The following is a 22,885-nucleotide window of genomic DNA, read 5'->3' as shown; positions in this document are numbered from 1 at the left end:
TTTCAATAAAATTATCATGCATTTGAAGGGGTTAGAATTATTTTATTTAGTTACATTTAGTATCATTAAGTAATCATTGGCGTGGTTAAAAATGATTGTTTTATACATCACATTATGTTAATTATATATATTTACATTATAATTGTTATATTATATTATATTATACATATTATTATTATTATTATTATACATTTTTTTTTTTTTTTTTAATTGTCAATTTTAACTATCGTCATTATTATAATTCTTTTTTTGTCATTTCGATTATTTTTTGTAGTAATGACTAGCTGTATTTAAAAATTCTAATACGCTTCTGAGTATATAAGTCAATATATTTTTGAATATTATTTTTTTTTTCTGGTACCGTGTTGTTGATGATCTTGTGACAGTGTTCTGCATTAAACTATTGGTATCGATTTCTAATTGTGTTAAAACATCAATAAATACAAATATATTTGGATATGGTGATGAAAATGATTTATTGAACTTTGCATGGAAAGACTCGCATGCATTAGTAATTTTTTGACTAGAAATCTTATCTGAAGCCCAAATATGAGATCCTTCGTCAGAAATATAATTATCAACTAAATAATCACTAAATTCTTTAACATTGTAATTTTCTGAGATAGATAAAATAATAATAAAGAACTATAACAATTACCAAATCATTTGGAAATAACTTAAATACTAAATTTAGTCTATGTGATAAACAGCGTACAAATACAGCTTTAGAAAATTAATTTTTAATAATTGCTTGGACACCATTATGAATACCTAACATAGCACTACAATCATCATATCTTTATCCTACTAAATTGTTTAAATTAAGACCAAAATTTCTCGAAAAATGTATGTAATAAGTGTAATCACAGTGGTCATCTGATTGGTCTTCACCACATTCGAAAAGTACCTATGTCCGGTTCTTTCTGGTATAGCCATTTTATCATGTTTGTTTTTACTTTTGGTACTCTAGTTCATAACCTATTTAATAACTTCCATATAATCCATGATTGGTTTCCTCCACATGGTAAATGCTCGCAAGCGGGACAGGTTTTTCACATTGCAGCTCTTCTCTCCATTTTCGTATTCTGTGTTGTTTCGGTAGATCTTAGACTGTGATTGAATTATCAATAAAGCTTCTTCGAGATTTAAGTTACGTACCACTACGAATGTATATTACCTATTTATAAGAATGGGACTATGAAAATTTAAAAATAGCCTGATTGAATAAATAATAATGAATAATTTTAATATTATCAAATCATTTACTCTATGGTTCGTTTATCAGCTAGTCGCAACTCGCAGTTCGTTTGAAATATTTTATGGCAATTATTTAATTGTACTTTTATTAATTGTTAATAATGAGTATGAAAACTAACGATATTTTGTATAATTTTACTGCAGCGAGTAACGATACAGCAAAATGCAAATACTGTTCGGTTTCCTACTCTTATAAAGTGGTTCAACCGCAAACCTTAGTAGGTTTTTAAAAAGAAACATAATATACAATATAATATAATGAAAAATTTATACTGAAAAAACTGACAATCTTGATCTAGGGGAAAATATTTATGACCCTAATACAGTTTTTATCCAGCAAAATACTTCTGATACACAAAATCAACTATCGGCATCTTCAATTTTGACTTTTAAAATTTGATAAATCGCAAACAATTTACGAGAAGTTAGGAATCATGATAGCTAAAGAATTTCAACTATTTAGTGTTGTTGAAAACATTGAATTTACGAGTAGAAAGTTTATAAATATACTAAATCCGAACTACTCAATTTCTTCTAGAAAACCCGTTTTAAAGTCCATCATACCACAATTACTAGAAAAATCCAAACAAAAAGTAAAGACTAATTTAAATGATGATAAATACATAGTATTTACTACAGACGGCTGGAAATCTATGAACAACGATAGTTTCGTCGCTATTACAGTTCATTTTATAAACAGTATACAATGTGTTTTAAAGTCATATTTATTTGGATGCTATAATTTCGAACAAGTCCATACTACAATTAATTTGTCTGAATTTATGAATATTGATTTAATTTAATTTAATTAATTAAAATATGAGTTTACTCGACAAGGGGGAAATATCCGAAAAAATAAAAATCGCTGTTAGTGATAACGCGGTTAATATTACAAGTGCAATTAGTTTAAATTCAAAGTAGCGTCATATGCTATACATTTAATTGCCCAAAGTGGGATATTAGATATACAAAATGTTCACAAAAAAATTAAAAGTTTTGCAGAATTATTTAAACGATCAACAAAATTTTACATTAAATTAAATAAACCCAAATGCAAATGGGTCGACCTTTATTTAAATTAATTCAGGATGTTGCTACCCTTTGGAACAGTACATACGATATAAAGGTGTATAGATATTAAAGATCATTTAATATCTACAATAGCATTTATTGGTAGAGTTGAAATTTTATCATCTGATTTTGATATAATTATTGTAGTATTTTTAAGCCATTCGAAGAAATGACTGTAGAGCTTAGTTCTGAAAAAGGAATATCTATTTCAAAAGTCATTATCCTATGCAATGTATTATTTTCTCATGTAAAAAAGAAAAAAAATAAGCCAATTTACCATCTGTCATATACTCTATGCTTTCAACTATGGAAAAAAAAAACAGAAAAACGATCTGAAGGGATCGAAGAACAACGATTACTGATAGAAGCAACAATCTAAGATCCAAGGTTCAAAAAAAAAGGTTTTGGTAATACAAAATCATATGAATGTACTATGTACATTGTACATATCAGAAAATATTTCAAAGTTTTACAACAATTATTCAATTGGAAAAACATAATTTGTCGGTAAACGAAGTAAATGCCGTTCAAGAAAATTCAAATGAAAAAAAACAATTTAATATTTGGAAAGACTTCGACTTACAAGTTTGATTTTTTTTTTTTTTTTTTATATATATTATTTTAGTAACTACATAGCTTTATTTGTTTTTAAATAATAATCGATTTTCCACAGGCCCCTGCAGCTACTATAATCAGCACTCCAAAATCTAAATCAATTATTGAAATGGACAGATATTTAAATGATCCCTTGCTAGATCGGAAATCGGAACCATTAATGTGGTGGAAACAGATGAAAGTGGTTTATCCAAATTTGTTCTAGCTAGCGTAAGACTTATGTAAAACAACGTGTAAAAATGTACGAACAACATCAAAATTAAAGTAAACCGTTAAAATAAAAGAATAACCGATACGAGTGTTCGAATTCGCGGGGTTTAGAACCAACAATTGTGGTATAGAAAAACCATTACCGTAATTCGGTTGATGACCATAACCAACATAACCCGACACTATTTTACTTATTTATTGTATTTTATTTTAAATAATATTTCTGTTGCCAGACATGGCGATTGGTAGCCGCAGATGTGCGTCGGCCTATCACAACACACACCGGTTAGACAGGTTAGTTCGGCGCGAGCGACACCCACTACCTGTTTCTTGCCAGCTGCCTGTTTCGTTCCGCCTTTGACATTCGGCGCGTGCTCCCGTGGTATCGTCAATTGACACGGCAATCGAACAAAACGTTTTACAAAATCACGATTTTCGACGGTGAACCACTCGTTTTTCATAATGGTAAGTCGACGTTTAAAATTTGTGAACGCTCTGCGTGTTATCGTGTAATCGTGCACCGGTGCGACGGATGAATCGCATTGAAGTCACCGACCCACGTATCTGTTTAATGTAGGTACCTGTTCCGCGACGACCGTTGACATTATCGCTACGGACGCGCGTGATTGAACACGGTCCGCATACGTTTATCTATTACCCTATATAGCTAATTATATACATATATGTTATTGTCCGCTAATCGTGATAGTTGTTATAACGTTTATTTGAAACGGAAAACTGCAGTTAACTTTTCTTTGCTATGGTTGTATTACATCACATTTTTTATTGTAAAATTATGTTAAGACAATCAATGTCGCTGTTACAGTATTTCACCGGTTATTAAGTTAGATTATTAGTTATTTTCTAAAATGTCTGTTGTTCGCACACTTCGTTACCGTTCGCGATATTATTTGTTGATGTCATTCGTGTTTTATTATTGCAATGTTTCATGTATCTCGGTACAGTATAACGTACAATCACAAATTAATCTGTGGATCAATGACATCTGTTACCATCACATGTCTCTCTGCTGCTTGTTTTTCACAGGTATTTTTATAAATATAGTTGTTGACTTATAAAAATACAAATCATTTCTTTCAATAAGTACATGGTAATTGAAACAAAAAAATGCAAACATTTCAAGTCATTAATTTCATCTTATTATGTTTTGTTTAATATCCCAAGTTTATCGATAGAAACTAGCATACATAGCTATTATTAGAGCTTGGATTTATATATATTATACATATTTATACTTGACAAAATGTTTAAGGTAAGTGTTAAATTTGTTTCAAGCGATTTCCAATGAAATTAACTATATTTTATTTTACTTATTTTTACAAATTTCTCAATAATTCCATATTTTCCTACATATTTCGATCATTTGTCCATTTATGGTTTATTAATAATTCAATACAGACAATTTCCCTTGTTTCCAAAAATACGTATACAAAATAATACCATTTATTGAACTTAATCTTTGGTCGATATATGTTCTATATTTCGATATGTCTGACAAGGAAAATTACTTTAGTCAAAGTTTAGGACTCATAGAAGAAGCTGTAATATGCAAAGAACAAGGAACATTGGAGTTTCAGTCAAAAAAAAATATATATATATAGTGTATTAAACAAAAATCCTGGTGTAAACTGCATAAAATTAATTAGAAATGTACATTGTGAAATAAATTATTGCAGACTGAACTCACTTCTTTGGACATGGGAAATATTTAATTTGCACCCATTACCTTTGTTGAAGTTGTTGAAACGTTCCTTTAGTCAGTACAAATTTGTGTTATGACCAAACCATAGATCATTTAACTTTGACAATTTGAGCATGTATATGGTATCTCATCGCTATCAAGATCAAGATGAATAAGGTTCAATTTCATAATAATTTTCAAATCTAATGTCTTAATTTTTTTATTTATAAAGCAATTGAAATTTTGCGATTTGAATTTTTTTTTTGTCAGTAATGTTCTTTTAAATTTTTTTATATTCTATATTTTAATTTTTTACACATATAAAGCAATTTGTTATTACATATATATTTACATATTTAGGTTTTTTTTAATACATATTAATCGGAATCCTATTATATTATATGCTATAATATCCATAGGAGTGCACACAGGGGCAGCAGGGTGTACTCTTGCTGCCCTTGAATGGTTTAAATACATTTGTTAGGGCTAAACAGTTCAAGCTGGTCACCGTATAATGCTCAATATAAGTTGGTTATCCGAAAAGTGTGTTTAATTACCAAATTAATTTTTACTATGTTTAAATTGGTTATATGTTATAAAAAAACAGTCACTACTGGATTCTACAGTATACTAGTCATGTATAGGCCATTAGTATGAAAAAATTGGGCTGTAAAGATATTTGCTGTCCCAGACTTGAAGCTCTGTGCACGCCTATGATAATGTCCATATGATTATTTGAATACTTTTATTCTATTAGAATCCAAAAGAAACAAGCAAGTAAAGTATATATTGATGGTCATTGGCTTATAATTATTAATTAAAACAAAATTTATATTAAACGTTTGAACTCTCTTCCATTATAGGTACATGTTAAATATTAATTATGCCCAAATTAATTTAATAAATCATACAAAGAAAAATAATAGGTTATACCTTATAACTGTTCACAATTAATTAACTATTAATATTGGTTTTTAAACATATAGTAAAAATGTTATAAATCTGACAATAATTGGATTATTTGATATTTTCAGATAGAAATAAAACTTATTAGCAATAACAATGGCATGTACAATGTTCAAACAGTCCAGCAGTCCAACATTCAGGTAAAAATAGTAAGAAATCATCAATTTCTTCAATCTCCTCAAAATAGCAATCAAATATAATTGAATTCATTGGTCAAGCAACTGAGATGATATCAGACATCGGTAAATGAATGTACCATTGGTGTATTTAGTGAGAGTGCTTTGAAATTCTTAACAGTTTAGAGTTCATTATTAGCACCCTCAATTTGACTTATGTAGTGTTACGGACGTACATAAATGTATGCCCTTACTATTACAATTACATGGGATATCATATAAGCACATGGAAAAGTATTATATTAGGATGTATATGAGTACACAATATAAAATAATTAGGATATATATATATATATATATATATAATAAATAATTGGGTGCGCAGTAATATGAAGATACAAATTACATTTTGGACAACTCCATACATAGAATTGAATATCATTAGCCAAATACTGTGTTAACAGTGATAAGAGAAAGAACGACAAGGAATTCTCGCGAGATCGAGGTATATAAGGGGGTTCCGGACAGACCCATATTCAGATGTGTTTTAGTCCAATCATAACAAGCACCTTCATGTCAGTTTATACTAATAAATTAATGTTTTTTACTTAAGAATTATTTAAAATCACTATTAATGTTTGGACTATTTTTTTTACAATAATTTACAATAAATATTATTTTATAATTAATAGTAAATTAAAGTTCAGTTATATTTGAAACACTCTTCCCTATTTTTCCAACACAAAAACCATTGAAATTACAGCATGCAACAGTAGGGACATTATTTTATTGAAAAATGTTACAATCATTATTGTATGAGTTTGATTACATGAGGTAGGTAACAAATTTGTTGTTTCAATAAAATGTTACTATCTTTTTATTCTAGAATATAAAAATACAACTAATGTCAATCATTGATATATAAACCAGTCTTATCATGTCTAAATATAAGTAAATATAATATATATTTTGTGCTACAAAAGTAATGAATGGTCAAAGCAAAAAAAAAAAAAAATTAAAATTAAACTGGAAATGGTTGAATATAATTTTAAATTTTTACCAATTAAATGTCAAAACTAATAAACTAGTTAAAATAATAAAATATATTATTATTTATTGTTATTCAAATAATATTTCAATTAAAATCTGTTTAAAAGTTTTAACTTAAAATTATTTTAACAACGTAAAAAATATTTAAATTTTTTATTTTTGAACAAAAGTTAAATTTTTAATGTTGTACTTACATCAATAGTAATTTATGGTGAATTTTTGTTTGCTTACCTGTGTATTTCACAAGTTTATGAGATATTTTTTGTTTTTAATCCCACAGCATGCCCAAGGTCTTAGAGTGAAATCTATATTATGTATCTATAATATATATTATATTATATCATAATATTTATTAGTGTTTATTTATCTTTATTTTTTATTTTTTTTAATAGAATCCATTTATTACATAAATATAAAAATTACATAATAAACTTATAGATTATCTACCTTCTAAAAGCAATGCTTGTGTTGAAAGTAAAGAGCAACAAATTACTTACAGATAGTAATTAAATAATATAAATACAAACAAAAGAATAATACTTAAAATAGAGTAAAACATATTGTATAACTACCCCATTGACAATATTAGCCAGTCATTAACAGTTTTTTTGACATTTTTATGTTTATTTATTATATTCTTCTTAATAATATTTGACATGGAATTAAAATAAGTAGGACCAAGGTAGTCAACGAATTTTTGACCAAAAGATTTTTTAAAATATATCACTTTAACATCGTATGCTAGATGTTCCCTTTTTGTTTTTCCATTATTTTTAGTTATCCAACTATCTATGTTTTTACCAACCCATAAAATGGCAATTTTGTTAAATAGTAAATCCACAGGTAACGCATTTAATAATTTAAAGTTTTGTCTTGTTGAACCTTCAAGAGTAGGTTTCTGCAGACATATTCGAATAATTTGTCTTTGTTGAATTGATAAAGGTTTTAAAGCATTAGCAGAAAGGCCTCCCCAAATAAGTAGACCGTATTGCAATAATGCTTGATATAATGCTAGATATATTGTTCGAACAACATGTATTGGTACTACCACTCGTAATTTATAAAAGTTATAACTTATAATATGTAAACGCATTAATAAATTGTTTACGTGCAGATTCCATCTTAAATTCTTATCATAAATTAGACCCAGATAACGAATACTAGAGACTCATAATAGCGTTTTACATTTTATTTCTTTACATGAGTTATTATTATCACAGACATGAATTTTTAATGTATCAAAGTTTTCCTCTCTATCATTAATTATAAGGTTCATAAACATCATCTTATCATAATTTATCGATAGTTTTCTATGGTTAAGAAAATCGACTACTCTTTTAAACCCTTTAATACGTAGCTTTAATACGCACATCAACCCATGTGTTACCTGCGAAAAGTAGGCATGTATCGTCAGCATAAGAAGTTATAAGTCCTTCAAAATACTTAATAGTTATTATATTTAATAAATTAATAAATTAATAGTTATATAAAAGTTATTATCGTTATTATTTCTCTATACAAGTATTTTACAAATAATATTTTATACACGTGTAATAGCTAATAATAATTGTATTTTTGCTAATGAATAGTTGATTCCAGACCAAACGGTTAAATTGCTCTCTAATCAGTTATGTACAAATAAATTACATCCAACAAATAACAATCAAATTGTTATGCAGCAAGTTGTTCAACCTCAAAACATTCAACTAATGAGTAGGTATTGTTTTAAAAATATTTATCTATGTTATATTAAATATTATTAATACAATTATAGAAATTAATTCAAATGAAAATGTGATGATAAATAATCCTACAGTTATCCAACCACCTACTACTGTTAATACTTTTGTTTTACTTAATGTTCAACCAAATGTTGTTCAACCAAATATTGTTCAAACAAATGTTTGTGTACCAAATGTTTTTCAAACAAATTTTATTCCTGCACAATGTCTTCCTCCTAAAAATCCACAAAATACCATGGCTGTAAGATATTAAATTGATTTTGCTTAGATCAATTGTTATTTAATATAATGATTTTAATTTATTTTAAGATGAGATCAATTAGTCTAAACACAAATAATAATCAAATTCAACCTCAACTAGTTATACCACCTACTGTTTTCAATGATGTAATTTTTGTAAATCATAAGCAATATTATAGAATACTTATAAGAAGACAACAAAGAGCAAAATTAATAGCTCTTGGAAGAATACCAAAAACCAGAAAAGTATAATTATATTATTGATATCAAATATCAAGTAGAGTAATTTTATTGTATACTTATTTCAGAAATATCTTTATGAATCACGTCATAAACATGCTATGAATCGAATACGTAAAAAAAATGGCTGTTTTTATTAAAGAATAATGACGAAAAGAGCTATGCCAAAATATGAGGATACTATACACAAATTTGGTGACTGTAATGATAAAATGAATATTTATGATTAATTTAATATATTTTTAATTCTAATGAAATAATATATTATGAATTGCTATTGAAATAAGGTTAGAACAAATGAGTTCTATTTTGATTTTTACTATTTTTTTTTTCTTAATGAATTATTTATGGATACTATATATAATGTTTAAATGTAGTTTTACTTTAATTTTAATTACGATTGTTTAAGAATTATTTTGAATATTTTTATTTTTTTATTGTATTTTATGTGTGTATAATATTGTTATTTAACTTTATTTTTATAATGTAAAATAATTTTAAATATCTACTGACACTTTTTTTTAGTAACTTATATGTTGTTTTAATGTAGGAAATTTTAATTTTTTTTTTTTACATCTTAAAAGCATCGGCAGTTACATTGAGAATGATCTAGTTAAACTTCACTACTTTTTATGAAAATCAAAAATATTTATTAACATTCACATAATTTTCATTCATTGCATATTTTTCAAATGTCTTTATATTCATGTTAAATTAGTTTAGCTTAGTATTTAACTATTTTAATCTTAAATTTAGTTTGGGATCACAACTAATTTGTAATTTTTTTGTAATATTATGATCATGTTCTCTCTTTAAATGTTTTTCCTATTATATTCTTAAAATGTTTAATTTAAATAATATTTTCGATTATATGGTAATTTTCATGATATCTACACTTCTTATGATTCTATAAATATGAGATTATATTGTATTAAATAAGATCACTATTGAATCAAAATAAATTATTATTAACATTAAATATCTTACTGTTTCTTTATTCTTTAATTAATTCTTTTAAACTAGCATTGTTAAAACAACTTGGAGATAAACATAATATTTGATTTATCTATAAATAAATAAATGGTTATATACATTTTTTAGATTTACAAAATAGACTTATTTTCGAAGCTTTTTTATAACACACCAATTCTTATAATTTATTTTGTTTACTAACCCAAATCACTATGTTATTAATTTTTATGAATTCTGAATATTGTTATTAAATTTTGATTAATCCTTTTTATACAGTATATTTTTACTCATATATGATTCATTTTACATCAATAAGAGCTTGGAATTTAAAAAAAAAAAAATTAATTTATAGAATAGTATATATACTTACATTTAATTTTTTTTAATGCTTATTAATCAACATTATATAATATCAATAATAATTATAAGAATTAGTTATTAATATATAACAAATATATTATGTAATTAGGTTTAATCCATGCTGTTTCAACAACTAAAAAACAAATAAGTATTGTGTATTGAAGTAAAAAAGTATGTGAAGTATTTAAAGTATATATTCATTGTTCATATCAAGTTATTTAAAGAAAGACATTTTATTAGATATCATCATAATTAGAAAATTAATAAAATACAATTCCAATGAAAATACTAAATATATTGTTGAATAAATCAAATAATATTAATGTTAAGTAATTCTAGGATTATTTCAGTACATGGTCATTAAATTACTTTCAATATTTTACAACAAATATAAGTTGTAATCTACATTAAAATTAACAAAATATTGAAGGAATCTTTTTTATTATTAATATAATTAAACAAAGCTTTATAAATTATATTTTCTTATTCCAAGTTTAACTTTTGCCTCCTTTATGTTTTATAAATATTTACAAATTGGGTATTTTATTACCTAAGTGATAAACACATTTAAGTAAAAGTTGCACACAAAACAAATGGTATTTACTCTGCTGCGCTCTATTTTAAGTTCAAATAAATCAAAAATCATTAAACTAATAAATTATAATGATATTACAATAATAGTTATTTTTATTTACTGTATTGGTTAGTAAATATATATATATATATATAATAAAATAAGATTTCAATATTTTAAAGATAGTAGACCATTAATGTTACAGTATTTAAAATTTTTTTTATTTGTACGTTTTCATAAATTTCTTTGTATTTCCTGATTCACATTCTTTGGCTATTGTTTCACTCACATATTTAGTTAATATCTAATGGAATATGTTTAACATACGCTATTTTGACTTATTAGTGAGGAGAAAATTTTAACAAATGTTAGAAAATATTCAATTAAATCGTAAACAATTTTTTCATAACATTTTTAATGAAACAATTTCAAACAGCACTCATATATGAGTGCTATTTAAAATATATTTTAAAAAGTATAATAAACTATCCTTTAATTAAATGTATACCAATTATTATGTCTTTATTTAATGTATTATATAATATATAAAGCCCACAAAATTATTGATTATATTAACTTACCAATGTACTGTAATGTAACACAAAGAAAATTTAATAAACTTATTTTATTTAAATGTTGTTATAGTTATAATTTTTACGTATTCATTAGCTCAAATCGTTTCAGTAATCAGTTACGGGATAAGCTTAATACTCGAATATGATATTTGTCTTCTGATATATCATTAATCTTGTTCATTTAATATTCTGAAATTGAGATAGATTAAAAAAATAACCCATTTTGAACTTGTTCCAAAGGCACATTCAATGGAAAATAGGAACCTTATTTTAACTGAGAGATATATCTACTGTTGATCATGATGTTCTAAGATATGTATCATACAATATACTACAAAATGAAGATTTTAGGTGTAAAAAATGTTCTGGACAAATTAATGTTTTATTTATTCCCTTTTATTCGTCGTAGTCACATAAATAATAGAATAAATACATACATAATATAATTAGATAAACCAGTAGAAAAAAAAATGCGCGTACAGCAACAGTCTTTCTTTTACGAAATACTCGTGATCATAGAAAATACCGCCAGCAATTGTCTAAATGAGTACATATGTATAATCAACAAAAAGAAGAAAATAAAACAGTCAAAATACAACAGTTTACATTAATATATACGTGTCAGTGAGTATGTGAATGCAAAACATATTATTATAATAATAGACTACTTACAACGGCTTAAGTGTGCCGTCCTTACTTTCTAAAGGTACGATATAAATAAATAAATAAAAAATATTGGTCCAAACGCGATACAATTGTCTGTGATAACCGATAAATATTACATAACAACGATTACTACAGTATACTAATAATAAATTATAAGTGAGTACTATTCAATCAAACGCGCATGTAGATACGCGATATTATTTTTCATTGCAATTTTATATATTTACACCTTTAATATAGTAATAATAATAATGATAAATTGGTGGGGAGGGGAGCGTACATTATTATGAAATTTAATAGTGTGTTCAAAAGCTCACACACAGGGATCGGCGAGAACGTACAATAGCTAATATTTTAACAATAGAGTAAATTAATAATAATTGGTTAACAATTGGGTTTCAAAAAAAAAAAAAAAAATTAATAGTAATAATAAAAAAAAAAACCGTGGTCATAAGTAAATAAATAAAGAATGAAAGTGAATCTAGAAATAATAACTACATATGCCATGAAAAAACTCCGACAGATATAGATTATCTGAAGGAGCTAATCATGTCGTTAAACTTAACTTAAGGGGGAAAAAACAAACATCTGTAAGCGAGAACATGAAAAAAAAAACAAAGGATGTAAGATAATTGAAACCGTGACTTTCCTTGAGGGTCCTTGACCACTATTTTTTACTCTTTTTCTTTTTGACTTCGATCTCTATAGGAGGAGGGGTATCCACTTCATTTCTGTTGTCTAGGAGTTCTAATCGTTTGCCACCGTTAATAAACCGTACGAATGAGGTCTTCTCCTTCTCAGTTTTATCTGTTGCACAACCGCTAGTACGATTGTCGTTGATATCGATTAGCATCTTGGGCCGCTTAACTTCCGGGCTGAACCTACTAGGTTTGCCAGTGGTTGTGTTGTTGCTGCCCGCTCCTGTACCAATGGCATAGTCGGTGCCGCGATCTTTAAATACGAAAAACGGGTCTTCGTCAACAACCGGCTGGCTTACATCGTTGTCCACGGCGTTGTCGTCATCTTTTTCCTCGCTGTCGTTTTCACGTCGCCGATTGTTGTACACTATGCGCTTCCCGTGGAATTCCACGTGGTCGGAAGAGTCGATTATGTCGTTGCCACTAACCTTTCCATTGGCGGCCACTGCGGCCAACGAAGCCAGCACCACACCAGTCGACCGTAAAAAGTGCACGCGAGTGTGCTCGGTCAAGTCCGACTCTCCGTACGTGCGGTAAGAGCAAAATCGACATGCGCGCTTCCACGAGCGTTTCGTCGCCGTGGGCGACGAACCATCGACGGAATTACGGCCACTTTTGGTGTCCTGATGGTGCGCGATGTGTCGCTCCAGCTGAACACGTAAGTCCGTCTCGTACGGACAGTGAGTACACCGGTACAAGGCTAAGGTTTCTCCGGATCCGTCTTTGACGATCGATGTGGGCCCGTAAGCGGCATTCAGTTCGTACGCGGTTTGTCGGTCGGATATCTCATTCCGAAACTTCGTTTCCCGAGGTTCTAGAGTCACCAACTGCCGGTCATTCGTGGTTGATCTCCTACGATCCCTTAGAGCATTGGACGCTTTTTCCTGGGCTGCAATCATTTTGGACCGTTCAGCCTCCTGCTTGAAATTCTTTCGAATCTCGGCATCACGCGCGTGTTTCCGCTGGTGTTGAACAAAATTGGCCGTATACTTGACCGAATAGTCGCACTTATCACACCGGTACTTGTCTTGAGCTCCGTGCAAAGTCAGGTGCATGGCATATTGATCGCGCTTGTCGAACGCCGTAGGACATTTAGGACATTTATATCGTTTGGGCTGGGCCACACCATTTTTCAAAGTGGTCGGATAGTAGAAATCCGGGTTACCTAACATAATTGTACCAAATTCAGGGTCCAGTGGAAATTCATCGTCTTGGGCTGCAGCTGACGAATTGCTATCGTCATAGTTGTCGTTCGTATTATTTGTTACCAACGGTGGTAGTTCCTGCGGTGACAGCATTGTTGTTGTAGCAGAGCTGGCGCTATTATCAGCCGTAGAAGTATCCTTTGATTTCGGCACTTTCGACGTCACAAATTTCACTTTTTCTCTGGGAGGTAAGTCTCGATGTACAGCTTCATGCCTTATTAAATTTCCATAAGTGCTGACGGCATAGTTACATCTCCGGCAATGATGCCGCCCCGGACCACCGTGCAATGTCTTGTGGTATTGCAATGCTGCGGATTTAAAGAATCGACCAGGACATTGGTCGCACATGAATTGCCTAACGTAGTTCGATTTTGTGAGTTTGGTCTTAGCTGTGGTGGCAGAGTTACTAGCACTTTTGAGTGCAACGGCTTTGGTATTGTTCAGAGTCTTGTTGGCAGCAGAACTGGTGGTTTTCATTGCAACACCTGTTTTGACCGGCAATGGCATATGAGGCGAAGTTTTGGTATTGGTCGTATTGGCGGTCATGTCAATCGCTGTAGATCGACGTCGCCTTTTAGTGGTCTTCTCAGCGAGTTCTTGTTTTTCGGGTGATGAGGACGGTTCAGCAGTAATATCAGAATTTCTTAAACGCTTGATTCGCCGACTTTGTCTACCGTCAGAATCAAGTGAATCCGTTTTATCATCATTCTTAACTGATTGAGGCAGTGACCAAGACCGTTGTCGAGGACATGAAAATGAATCGTCAGTTACCGATTCTGTATATTCTGAAGGCCGTGGAAACTGTTGACTGACCGGGTATCCGGAGTTTAGTAATTCCTCCGTTCGTTGTGCATACTCATCGCAGTGCACAACTTCGTGAGAGCTCACGTGGTTTTGGGACCGAGCGGTGAACGAACAGCAATCGCATGAATGTGGCCAGCCATAGGACTTGTGAAATCGAATGTGGCATCGAAGGTCGAAATGGAAGAAGAATCGAGCGGGACAGTAAGGGCAAAACTTAAGCTCGGGATCGTCAAACTCTGTATACTTCGTATCATCTTGGCTGTCATTATCGTAATTGTCATCATAGTCCTTATCCAACAACAGTTGCTGCTCCAGTTTAATGACATGTTCGAGCGCTTGCAACTGCACCGAGTCTGAAATACTCCCGTCGTAAAAGCCTACCGTAGCGCAGCCATAACTTGTTGAGTGCACTTTGGTGTGCGATGCCAATACACCAGCGTTATTGCACACATAAGTGCATCGTTTACACGGATGCATAGGAGACTGCGTAATTGAGCTACCCGCAGCGCGCTGTTGCTGCTCTCTATGATGTTGATGGTCTGGATGGTCCGAATGCATACGCTCGTGTTCAATTGTGTTGTGCCGCCGGCGGTTAGTATGCGGACAGTATCGGCACTTGAAAACTTTAAAGAAAGTCGGAACACTGCTTTTGTTGTAACTCCATACCATGGGTGGGCCGCTGGTGTTTTCGGCCTCTGCCGCCGCATTAAACGTCTTATCATCCATATCTTTTTCTGAGTTCTTCAAAATCATGTCCCTTTGTCCGGCCCGGACTACAGAATCTTCAGGATACTGAAGCTCGGGTTCCTCAACCACATGACCGTACCTGTAATGATTGTACAGCACCGCGGACTTGGTCACGTTGAACACGCATTGCGTGCAGCTGTACAGTGCGCCTCGTTTGGCATGCAGTTGTTTATGCGCGTTTATGTCTCTCTTATTGTTTGAAAAGTACCAACACTCGGTGCATTCAAACAACTGATCTGCGCCTTCCTCTGGACTATCATTAGTGTCTTCCGATACGGGATCGGCTGCACTGGTATTGGTCTGTAAATAAAACATTTCACATTATTAAATATACAAAGACGAAAAACGAGGTAAAATATTTCTTCCTATTTATTTATATTTGTTATCAAAACTGCACTCACTTTAGTATTTATTCCATCATCCTCAGCGTGTTCGTCGTCTTCGCCGTCACTGTACTCGCAGGTAACCATTGAGTCATTTACATTGTTGTCAGAGCGGGTTTTCTCAAAACTCTTACTCGTTGTATTTACTGATGTGTCTCCATCGTTATCGTCAAAACCGAGTTTGCACTCGACTGTTTCAGCAATCAAGTTTTCATCATTGGTTCCGTACACCACTTCCATGTTGGAGATCATTGTTGTATTGTCACCACTTCCACTGTCAAACATTTCCATATTAACTGATGTATCGTTACTACTACCACATTCTTCAATCCTTTCGTCGTTATCTTCGTACTCAATTATTGAATTTGAATTTGATTCATCTCGCTGCCCGATTTGGTAATTTATGTCTGAAGCATTGAAATCGGTATTCACGCTACCGTCGTCAAATTCATGAGCAAACATCATGTGATCCAACATTGCTTTAATTAAAAAAAAACATATACATTCATTATATCCACAAAAATAAAATTGCAGTCGGAACACGGGGGTTGAAATATTATGTATTTTTTAATAGAAATTAAAATTACTTTTTTTCTTCTGACCAAAACGGACAATATTCGCATCGGTACTTTGTTTCCTCGGGAATGTGGATACGTTGTATATGGTCTTTTAGTTCACCCCGGCTACAAGCTACGTCACACAGAGGACACGACAAAAAATTTTCGTCATCTGAAAAATAAAAAGCCATGAAATTCAGCAATTGCATGTACGAATTGCATTTGGTTTTAAACTTTGCGTGTCCAAAGTATTAAATCGTCGTAACATAATTAGACAAAGTGTTGTTGCTGCTGGACTGCATGACATTTTTTCTTTGTCGCGACGTTGATAACTCACCATAAAGCATTAACGATTTCGGGTTAGTGGACAACAGCAATAATTTGTCGGCTGATGTTCTGGTTATAGGCGTCTTTGTCTTTCGACAGTCAGTGACCGACATCTTTTGTTCACTAATTTCGTTCAATTCTATCAATTTTTTCGTTCCCACCTAAATAAAACAATTACGATGAAATAAGAATAATTTAACAGTGCACAGACGCCGATATGACAACGTTTAATCACAAAAAAATATTCGTTGATCAGTACTCACACTCACACACACGCGTGCGCGCGTATTGCATACTTTTTTTAGCCACCAACGATATGACAACGACATTCGTATTTGTAAGCACTGCAAAACGTGTTATTGTCTAGAGATAGTGGCAAAAATATCGTAATAACGTTTCCATATTCTATGCGTGCACAAAACTAAAACAACTTAGTTTGCATGTCTGTACAACAATATATTATTTACATCCGAAACATTATTGTTGGTATGAACACAATTGGATATACGAATTATCGTCATTGGAATACGTTTAACAAACCAAATGAGAAGGGAGAAGCGGTGAGTAATGGCGAACAGCCGTCTTGGATTACTACAATATAGCATAAATTAGAATAATTGTTTGGGCGCAACTAAAAATATTTTCTAAATCTATAAAAGTCAAACCATTTAGTTTTAGGTGAAAATGCACTATCTATAACTACTGACAAGATGACTTTCACACATAATTGAATAATATACAACTTGAATAGATTATAAATAATAAATGAAACGTGTACATACATTTTATTTGCATTCAACTCTATTATAAAACAATAATTGGCTCTTTTAGTTTTGAATACATATATATTTATATATATATCAGTGTTCACAAGCTGTTCGATATTTTTATTAGTGTAAATCAATTCAGGAAAAAAACAATTTATGCACCATAATGTTGAACAAATAGGTACTCAAAATCATGTAGCACGTAATCGCGATAGTAAAAATCATATAAAAGATTGCGTTTTCAATCGAATATATAATAGTTTCGTATTTTCGCGGGAAAATAATGTGCATATAATCACTGAACAATCTTGAATTCTAATATCTAATTCTTAATTTATATCCAAGCGCGTTAGTAGAAGTTTCTACAGTATCGTTGATAATTAAAGTAACTTTGAGCCCCAATAAAAATATTTCTTATCGTAAGCGAGTACACTACCATTGACTATAAAATATTATAAAATCAATGATACTACCGAAGGTTTATAGATCGTACGTTAGAATAGAAATTATCTATAAATCTGGAGCACAACTTACACGCGTTGCGTTGAAAAATCGGTCCAAGATTCCGTTTTCAGTTTTGATAAATCGGGCGGAGGTTAGGGCAAAAACCAGGTGGCGTGCGATACACCGCAGTAATTTCCTGTCGTGTAAAGCAGTGGGAAAAAAAACCAAGAAAAAACCACGATAACGATAGTATTCGAACAAAAATAATTAACGTAGGAACGTAGCGTTAAAATGCGTAAAATATGTACATAAAAATTACAAAAGACGAACGAAACTGAAATTCCTGGACAACATAGATACAACCAGAGGCGTATTTTAGGAGGGGCGAAGGGGGCGATCCCCCCTGAATCCGTATTTAAGGAATCGATCATATGTGAGATAAACATGATAAATGTGTATCGGTTTAAAATTGTTTTGGCCCCTTTCACTTGGGTACTCGAGAGGGCCCCAGGGCTAACGCCCCGGCTAGATCCCCCCTTAATTTGGCTTTGTTTATAACTATCAATAAAATAAATTTGGAATATAGTTATTTTTGTAAAATTGACTTAAATTACTAGGTAACCTAAATAAAATATATATAAAAAGGATGTTTAAAAAGCAATAAATGTATCAAAAAATAAAATATAAATAAGCATTACCAATTATAACTTATAAATATGCTTTTTGAAAATACGTTGAATATTGCCGGCGCAGAACCCGTATGGCCTGCTTCATCAAAAATAATTTCGGTGAATACCGATGAAACATTAGTAGTAATACACCATACATAAGTTGACAATAAATACATATTCGATTAAAGGATTTCACTTGTCCCGATCACGCGAAATAAAGTGATCAGCAGTCTTTGTATTACCGACTAAACGACACCTAAATCTAGCCCGAGTTCATTGAATAAAATAATAAAACATTGTCGACTGCTTCGACGTGTGCTTTTAATTTTTTTTTTAGTGCGGATCGTAACATTTTTGGCGGCAGCGTTGGGATCTAAACGTATATTCCAGTACTTCGCAAACGAAATAAATTATTATTTATATCAAGAAATAAACGCTAGCTAGTGAGTCAAAACATCGGTAATAATTATAGTAGATAATAAATCCCAAGAATCAATAGGAAAATTAGAAACTCCGAGTTCAATCTAATAAATCAAATCTGACAATTAAAATTCCACTAAATTATCATAACCGGGAATTTACACCTCGATTGACGTAATACTGATGCGTTCAAGAAATCGAAATCGATAACAACTACTAATATTCGAAATAAAAGCGACTCTCTCAATTCATATAAAATCAAGTCAAACACATAATACGCAGAGGTCACTGCGTCATGTTTCGTAGTACTCCTTAGCAGGACCCTCTGGGTCGAGTCAATGTGGATCACACGTTTAGAGAAGTTATGTACAAGCAGTATTATACCAAAACTGTTAATCACATAAAGAAAGAAAAAAATGGGTCAAGAATAAACTGTTGGCTTGTCTATAATTATTGTTGATCTCGTTTGTTATTCAATAATGATTTTTTATGTTTGCACCTTGATACCATGTTAGCGATTCAAAAACAACGTGTTATCAAACAGAAAAATGTGTCTATTGGAATTATGGTATAATTTCATTCTTTGATCTTATTCCGAAAACCTAGACTTATAGAACATATAAAAATTCAATACTACTTCTATTTTATACGCTTTGCAAGTTATTAATAATATATACGTGCGATGATCAGTATTAAGTTAAAAACACGTATTGTCGAATTAATTTTACCATGTAAATTCCACAACATATTTTTAACGTACTTTGGTTTGATTATTTGAGGTTGTATCGTCGTCGGCGTCTCTGAGTTGTGACGAATTTTGTTGGAACCCACTCCTATTGCCGAATTCGCCATTTTTGTAGTGCTGCTTGACGTGATTCAAAACAGTCAGTCGATCACAGTCCCTGCGAAAAACAAATCGTACAATCTTTTTTCCGAGAAAAAAAAATCAAAACAGCCCAAAACGTCGACGCTACAATGTTTCGCAAACGATAATAATCACATCGCAACGTCTAGTGTTTTGACAAAAATTTAAGGTTATCAAATTGAAATTGCTCATTCTTATCTAATTTTTCACTGGATCGCATAAAATTACACATCTATAACGTCGATATTTAAAAATATGCCATAAATAATATTATTATACGTCGACAGTAAATTTCTTTTTAAATTTTTAATCGAGAGCCTACAGTTGTTTTTAAACGTCTAAAGCTGGAGACACACTATGATCATATCACGTGAGTCCACGTCTTATTACGCTACATCATGTCACGTCACATCACGTGAGTAGGTATGAAAATGACCACAGTAAAAAAATGCTCCACCATACAGCCAAAGCTCGATTAGAATATATTTTATGTAGTGTTTAAATTAAATATGTTTTACTAAAAAAAAATGTAAATGTTTTCCCTCGCATTTAAACGACCAATATAGCGTGTGCTCCGATCAAAATATTCACCTGAAGAAACATTTTTTGCATTTCCACACGGTCTTGCCACGATTATCACCACCGGCGATCGGGGGCGGCTGCAAAGGGGGGTGATGCTGTTTGGCCGCGTTGTTCTGCTTCTGCGCCTGGTTCGAGTTGAGCACGATTTTGAACCTTTTTACTGTTCCACCGGCACCCGTTGCTGCTTTAAGCGTCGGCCCTTTGGTTTGGACCTTGCCAATGATAGGCATTGTGCGACGTTTTCTGGTGATGCCGCCGCCCACGGATTTCTTGCTGGCCAAGCCCTTGCCGTCTTCGCAGTCGCCTCCTGCTGCTCTGTCCGCGCCGTCGGTAATGTCCATTTCCATGACGGTCAGGTATCGGTTGTACTTGCTGTAGTTTCGGCGACCCGTCTCGTCCGTCATCAACACCTTGGCACCTTGATGCGAGTAAGCGGCCAAGGCCGACTCCTCACCGCCACTCTTTCTCGCGGACTTTAGCCGTATATGCTTGGTAATGTCCCAGCGCCAGTTGGACCGATAAGCACAGCACGAGCACTCGAACGGCTTGCGGTTCAGGTGACCGACGATGTGCACATGGAAACGCGACGCGGTGGCCGCCCAGAAAGTGCAATGCGGACATTTGAACACCTGCGGCAAGACGCGATGCCAAAATTAATAAAATACAGTGCAACGTAGTTTAATAATAATTGTGTTGGGAAATATGTAAGAGTATGATGTTGAATAATGATTGTATTAGACGATAATGTATTTGCGTTCAGTGCTCTTGATTTTTTACTTGTAATACCCGTAACTGGAAATACTCGGGTACCCGGTTGCCGACTCACGGTTTATTTGTTATCTCATTCATTAATAAAAAGTGATTTTTCCCGTAGTTTGTGGAACGTTAAATTATTTTCATTTTATTTGTGCTTTGTAAAAGCAAAACAAAAAAAATCACTTATTAAGTAAAAAATAACAAATGATTCTTATTATTGAGATAATAAATATAATATACATGAATATTGATTCAAACGATGAAACGATATTGATTTTTTAATTTTAAGAATTTTTTATTAAGGGTGATGAAAAGTCATTGAAAAAAGAAAATTTAATTACTTACATATTTTTAGGAAATAACCGAGTTACAATATATTGTTTCTATAGTATCTGTAAAATACGGTACCCAAAGTTTTCGGTTACCCGATTATGAACAACCCAAACAAAATCCAAAAAATCATGGTACTCGTGTATCCGTGACAAAGCCGAGTAAACGAGTAATAATAGCACTAATTACGTCCCAAAACGAATCATACGTAATCAGTACGTTATTATATTGCCAAGGGTCTATTAGCGGTGATAATATAATCAAATCGGAACGCGTAAGTAACGACAAACGTTAATAAAACCTAATCGAATTTAAACAACGCGCTCCTAGCTTTTTTATTTAAAAAATCAAATTCGAATTGAAAACATTTAACAGCGCGTTCTATCGAACGTCGTATGCGTTTCATTTTTACTACGACGGTCTCTTAATAATAATAAAAAAATTGATCATATCAACTCCAACTTCGTTATTACCGTTCTAATATTCTAGTGCACGTCGGAGAACGAATGTTTGGGAGTTTTTGGAATAAAAAACAGAGCCAAATTGCGAATAAAATAATATCTCGTCTAGCTGGTAAATCTGGTGCAACGGTTTAAAGACGATTTAAACGTGAACACTTACGGTTTTGTACATTTTCCCTTCTTTTCTGACGTTCGGCGGCGGTATCTGCCGTTTCAATAGCACAGGTGAGGTAGGATACGGTTCCTCGGGCTGCTCCTCTTCTGCACCCCGTTCCGTCATCGGTGTACGTCCGTTGGTCGGCGTTATGGTAACAGAATGTTGTTCTACTCCGTCCTCGTCGTCATCTGCGGTGACGGCGACAACGGCGTCTTCGTCGCGCGGCGCCGAGATCGCGGCCGTGTTCCACACGAAAATCCGGTTTTCCATCGGGTGCTGCTGCTGTTGTTGCGCCTCTTGGTCGTCGTCGTCGTCGTCGTTCGAGGCGGCGGGCCGGCTGTCGACCGTAGGTGCG

General features: G+C 32.0%; 2 protein-coding genes across 5 annotated transcripts in view; one reads left to right on the top strand and one right to left on the bottom strand.

The window, feature by feature from the left end:
• The first annotated feature begins 3,514 nt into the window (after nucleotides 1-3,514).
• On the top strand, nucleotides 3,515-9,550 carry LOC112688682 (nuclear transcription factor Y subunit alpha-like). Of its 4 annotated transcripts, none has more exons than XM_025562001.1 (6): nucleotides 3,515-3,618; nucleotides 5,890-5,961; nucleotides 8,577-8,700; nucleotides 8,762-8,970; nucleotides 9,039-9,215; nucleotides 9,278-9,550. In XM_025562001.1, the coding sequence occupies exons 1-6, from the start codon at nucleotides 3,616-3,618 to the stop codon at nucleotides 9,347-9,349; spliced, it is 657 nt and encodes a 218-aa protein (XP_025417786.1). In that variant the 5' UTR covers nucleotides 3,515-3,615; the 3' UTR covers nucleotides 9,350-9,550. The 4 variants fall into 4 exon arrangements, with proteins under 4 accessions (XP_025417786.1, XP_025417785.1, XP_025417783.1 ...); XM_025562000.1 differs by having other exon boundaries at nucleotides 5,890-5,970; XM_025561998.1 differs by lacking the exon at nucleotides 3,515-3,618 and adding an exon at nucleotides 3,885-4,200 and having other exon boundaries at nucleotides 5,890-5,970.
• Nucleotides 9,551-12,225: 2,675 nt separating this feature from the next.
• LOC112688752 overlaps nucleotides 12,226-22,885 on the bottom strand; it is a 52,900-nt gene continuing 42,240 nt past the window's right edge. Inside the window, exons 4-10 of the mRNA XM_025562103.1 lie at nucleotides 22,534-22,878; nucleotides 20,836-21,455; nucleotides 20,140-20,281; nucleotides 17,088-17,238; nucleotides 16,781-16,922; nucleotides 16,212-16,674; nucleotides 12,226-16,110 (exon numbers count right to left, since the gene is read on the bottom strand). Of these exons, the coding sequence (XP_025417888.1) occupies nucleotides 13,024-16,110; nucleotides 16,212-16,674; nucleotides 16,781-16,922; nucleotides 17,088-17,238; nucleotides 20,140-20,281; nucleotides 20,836-21,455; nucleotides 22,534-22,878 (4,950 nt within the window). The 3' untranslated portion in view covers nucleotides 12,226-13,023. The remainder of the gene's footprint in view (nucleotides 16,111-16,211; nucleotides 16,675-16,780; nucleotides 16,923-17,087; nucleotides 17,239-20,139; nucleotides 20,282-20,835; nucleotides 21,456-22,533; nucleotides 22,879-22,885) is intronic.

This window comes from Sipha flava, unplaced genomic scaffold (assembly GCF_003268045.1).
Source record: "Sipha flava isolate LNK unplaced genomic scaffold, YSA_version1 3_pilon_pilon, whole genome shotgun sequence".
Taxonomy (NCBI): domain Eukaryota; kingdom Metazoa; phylum Arthropoda; class Insecta; order Hemiptera; family Aphididae; genus Sipha; species Sipha flava.
The sequence above is the reverse complement of the archived record's forward strand: the minus strand, read 5'-3'. Positions and strand labels throughout refer to the sequence as shown.

Bases quoted from the DNA above. Each gene is read 5' to 3' on its own strand.
- LOC112688682 (XM_025561998.1), top strand. From the start codon at position 4,096: ATGTTTCATGTATCTCGGTACAGTATAACGTACAATCACAAATTAATC. The intron at 5,971-8,576 runs GTAAGAAATCAT...GCTAATGAATAG, and splicing joins CCAACATTCAGGTAAAAATA to TTGATTCCAGACCAAACGGT. The intron at 8,701-8,761 runs GTAGGTATTGTT...ATACAATTATAG, and splicing joins TCAAAACATTCAACTAATGA to AAATTAATTCAAATGAAAAT.